This window comes from Pundamilia nyererei, unplaced genomic scaffold (genome assembly GCF_000239375.1).
Source record: "Pundamilia nyererei isolate P.nyererei 1_Seehausen unplaced genomic scaffold, PunNye1.0 scaffold00376, whole genome shotgun sequence".
In the NCBI taxonomy this organism is placed as follows: domain Eukaryota; kingdom Metazoa; phylum Chordata; class Actinopteri; order Cichliformes; family Cichlidae; genus Pundamilia; species Pundamilia nyererei.
Genome location: NW_005187777.1, coordinates 1 through 4,141, shown reverse-complemented (window position 1 = coordinate 4,141; position 4,141 = coordinate 1). Strand labels below are relative to the sequence as shown.

At 37.2% G+C, this 4,141-nt stretch overlaps 1 protein-coding gene across 1 annotated transcript; it reads left to right on the top strand.

Annotated features, from left to right (window-relative positions):
* Positions 1–771: 771 nt before the first annotated feature.
* LOC102199812 (olfactory receptor 6N2-like) lies at positions 772–1,701 on the top strand. Its single transcript, XM_005752727.1, has one exon. The coding sequence runs from the start codon at positions 772–774 to the stop codon at positions 1,699–1,701; it is 930 nt and encodes a 309-aa protein (XP_005752784.1).
* The last annotated feature ends 2,440 nt before the right edge of the window (positions 1,702–4,141 follow it).

Genomic DNA, 4,141 nt, shown 5'->3' with positions numbered 1-4,141 from the left:
AACTTACCAAGCAAATTGTTGCTGACCATGTCCGTCCCTTTATGACCATAGTGTGCTCATGTTCTGATGGGTATTTCCAGCAGGTTAACGTGCCATGTCACAAAGACGGGATCATGTTGGTTTCCTCCACAGTGACTAGATTACAGTCCATAAGAGCACTGTTCAGATGTAGTGGAATGGCAGGTTCTGCATCATGGACGTGCAGCAGACAAACCTGCAGTAACTCTGTGATGCTATCATATTAATATGGAACCTCTAAAATAAAGAATTAAGGCATTTTTGAAGTAAAAAAAGGCTCAAACTGGATATGAACATGGTGTAACTGAGAAAGTGTCTGGTGAGTGAATCATGATAATACTGTGTACATATTTGTATTTTTGTACACAAGTGCAATCGTCAATAATGTAAACTATCATTGTTTTAGATTCTCCATGGAACGATGACTGTCAGCTGCCATCATACAGTTTTGTGTGACTACTTAAAGAGGCTCTCAGCACCGCTCTTAATCCTCAGTGGTTACCTGCTGTTCCACAGACCACACACACTGACAACACAAAGGACTTTCAGTTGTGGTGAGGCTTAAAAACACTGAATTTATATTTTAAATATAACTGAGACTAAAAGTTGTTTATTTTCTAACTTGTCCGGATTTATTACAAATATTTTTAACCTGTTAATGTTTTACATAATTGGTTGGTTTGAAAATATTTCTGTTAAATTGTGTTGTTCTGTGTTGCTCATCTGTGGTACTGCCCATTGCCTATGGGGTAAATGGAAAACAATTCCCATCCACTATATTTTAATCTGACGATGTTTGTGTACATAGGAAAGTTCCGCTATCTGGCATTTGTTTTGTTTTTACTCTTGTATACGTTTATTATCTCAGCGAATCTTGTCATAATAGTGGTCATATCAAGAGAGAAAACCTTACACGAGCCTATGTATATTTTTATTATGTGCCTCTCAATTAACTCTCTGTATGGCTCTGGTGGATTTTTCTTCAGATTTCTAAGAGATCTTCTGTCTGACTCAAACTTGATTGCACGTTCGGCTTGTTACACTCAGATCTATATCATTTACACCTATGCATCCTATGAGCTTACTATTTTAGGCATAATGGCATATGATCGCTTTGTTGCTATATGCCAGCCTTTGCATTACCACAGCAAACTAACTTCAAGGGTGATCTCCAAGTTGCTCGCTTTTGCATGGATCTATCCAGCCTTTTCAGTTGCAGCCTGTGTTTATTTGGCTTCCAGACTTCCACTGTGTGGCAATAAGATACCTAAGGTATTTTGTGCCAACTGGCCTGTTGTAAAATTGTCGTGTGTCCCTACAGTGATCAATAATATTATTGGCATGTTTGTGAGCGTAACCACAGTGTTTCTGCCACTTGCTTTTGTCTTGTATACATATATGCGAATTTTCCTAGTTTGTAGGAAGCGCTCGTCACTGTTCAAGAGCAAAGTCATACAGAGCTGCCTGCCACACATTGTTACTTTTGTCAATTATTCCATTACTGTGTTTTGTGATGTTGCCCTGAGCAGAATTGACCTTGAAGAGCTGAATCCATTTCTGGGCATCATTCTGTCACTGGAGTTTGTTGTGATTCCCCCCATTTTAAATCCTCTCATGTATGGTTTAAAGTTACCAGAAATTAGAAAGTGTATCCTAAGAAACTTATCATGCCTAATTAGATAAATGTCATATGACAAAGAAAATAGTGTAAAATAATCTGTGCTGTTTCTAATAAAAAGGTTATTTTATTATCAACTTAAAAGAATTAAATAGGGATTATGGTTCTGCTAAGAATGACTTGATTTTAATATGTGAGTAAATGCGGATAGATTCATGTTTCAGCATTAATATTAACGCATGTTCCTGTGCTGTGACTGTTTCAGAAAAACAAACTGAAATAAAGAGTTGAGTTAAAAACAACAACAACAAACATTTGTGATATGCTTCATACATATTATTAATAAAAATGTGTAAATTCATTATATGTGTTTTCTTGTTTATGGACAACATATTACTTTTAAAAGGGAATAATTAATAAATGTGATGTTCTCCAGCAAATGATAAAATTAGCATTTTGTTCATTTTACACTTTAACAGCTCTGTCACATAGAAAGAATTCATACAGCTCCACATTTATCACACACATGTTCACTTTTGGTAGAGTCAAAGTTAAATCTCAGACCAAATGATATAAAATCATCTAAAACAATTTTATGCAGGCCGACTCCAATATGCACTGTAAATTAAAAATTAAATATTGACAGTTTAAGAGCATTTCACAGAGAGAGAACATTTTTTTTGTTTTTTTTTTAATTGGTAAGAAACTATTATTGAACTGTTGCATCATCATGACACTGAGTGATAGGAAGTTGCTTTTTGTGTCTTAAATCTTTTTATATTTCAAGTTTTTTGGCACTAAAAAATAAAAAAAAAATTTATTTTTACATGTAATTTACAAATTATATATCTCAGAGAATTCGTCTAAGGCAAATGATTAACACCCATTACAAAATGCACTCTGTGTGGAAACTTCACTGACATTTTATGTTCATAAGTAAAATAAAAAGAAAAACCTGATATCATCTTTGTTCTGCTTGTTCAGATTTACCTGTACAAGTTTTCGGTGATTTTACTGGATTTTCTGACTAGTTTTATATATGTGCAAGATCATTTAAAGTGTCTGAAGAACAAAGGGGGATAATCGTAAATCGTAATGAAACATATTTATTTCAGAGTATACCATAAAGGCATGGTGTTATAGCCGTTGTCATATATACTTGTTTTTGCGGTACCTGGAGAACTGCCTGTGACAGAGGTTTACTTGCTTCCCCGTGTTTATTATTTTGTCTATTTGTTTATTATTTTGGCCTCGGCTCACCCTGAAGTGCTGACTGTCCTGTGTGGTTGTTGTTTTTTTTCCTTTCTATAAATAAAACCATGTAGTGACAGAAGATTGTCTTCTGTGGCTGCTTGGGTCCTGCTTGGAGCAGGTGCCTCATTCCTGCTATGACCTGACCCCCAGACAGGACTAAACTGGGACCGGATGCCAAAGTGCCGGAGGCTACTGACATGCTCCCTGCTAGCGTGCAGGCTGATGGTAAATGGACTGGTTCTTACATAGCGCTTTTCTAGTCTGAGCACTCAAAGCGCTTTACACAACTTGCCACATTCATTCATTTACACATATTTGCAGAGGCACTCTTTTCTATGCTCTTTCTATCTAAGTGCCTTCTATTGAATGATTCAGCTGGGGACCCTCAAACAGCTTTGTCCACTGAGGATCTCTGCTTAACCCTCTGTGTAAAACAGATGGAGGCCCGCACTAAACAACTTGAGATGCAAGCTGTGCCTTGGCCTTGGACTTAGAGAAAAGCTCACGTGTTGTTTCCATGCCTGTGTGTGGTCATCCCAGCACATCCACCACTATTTCTATATGTTTTGACATCACAAAGCACATTCAACTAGTCCCTCCATTTCGTGAAGACAAAGTTGGTTCATATTTCAACAACTGCAAGTTGTCCCAAGGAGTTTTGGCTGCTTTTATTACACCGTAAACTGGTCGGTAAAGCCCAGGAGGTGTATACCAGTTTGTCGGTTGTTTAATTATGAAATTGTAAAGAAAACTGTGTTACAGACATAGGAGCTTGTCCTGGAAGCTTATCAACAAAGATTTAGGGAATGTGAAAAAACTTCCAGTCTATCATTGCATCACAAACAGTATCACATTGCTGGAAAGAAGAATTTGTAGATTCTACAAAAGTCTACAAAACATTGGACCAGGTCTCCATTCTTATGGAACTATTGGAGGTTTCATGGGTGACTGACCAACCAGTCAACATGTGTTTTGTGTAAGGGTAAGGTTACATCACACTGCAGAAAATTGGAGAAATAGCTGGGTTCTTGAGGCTTCATGAGTGGAGTTCTGCTTTGAGGAGCTTGATCACTTTTCCAGAATGGACAAAGGAGGGAGTGCAGGCTGGAATCTTTCCATTATGGAATAGGAAAGGTAGAGAGTGAGCAGATGGCAGAGTAACAGGTAAGTAGAAGGTAACAGGTGCAAACAAGTCTTTTTTCCACAAAGTTACTAAGAGGCAAAGACAAAGCAACATTCACAAGAACTTCT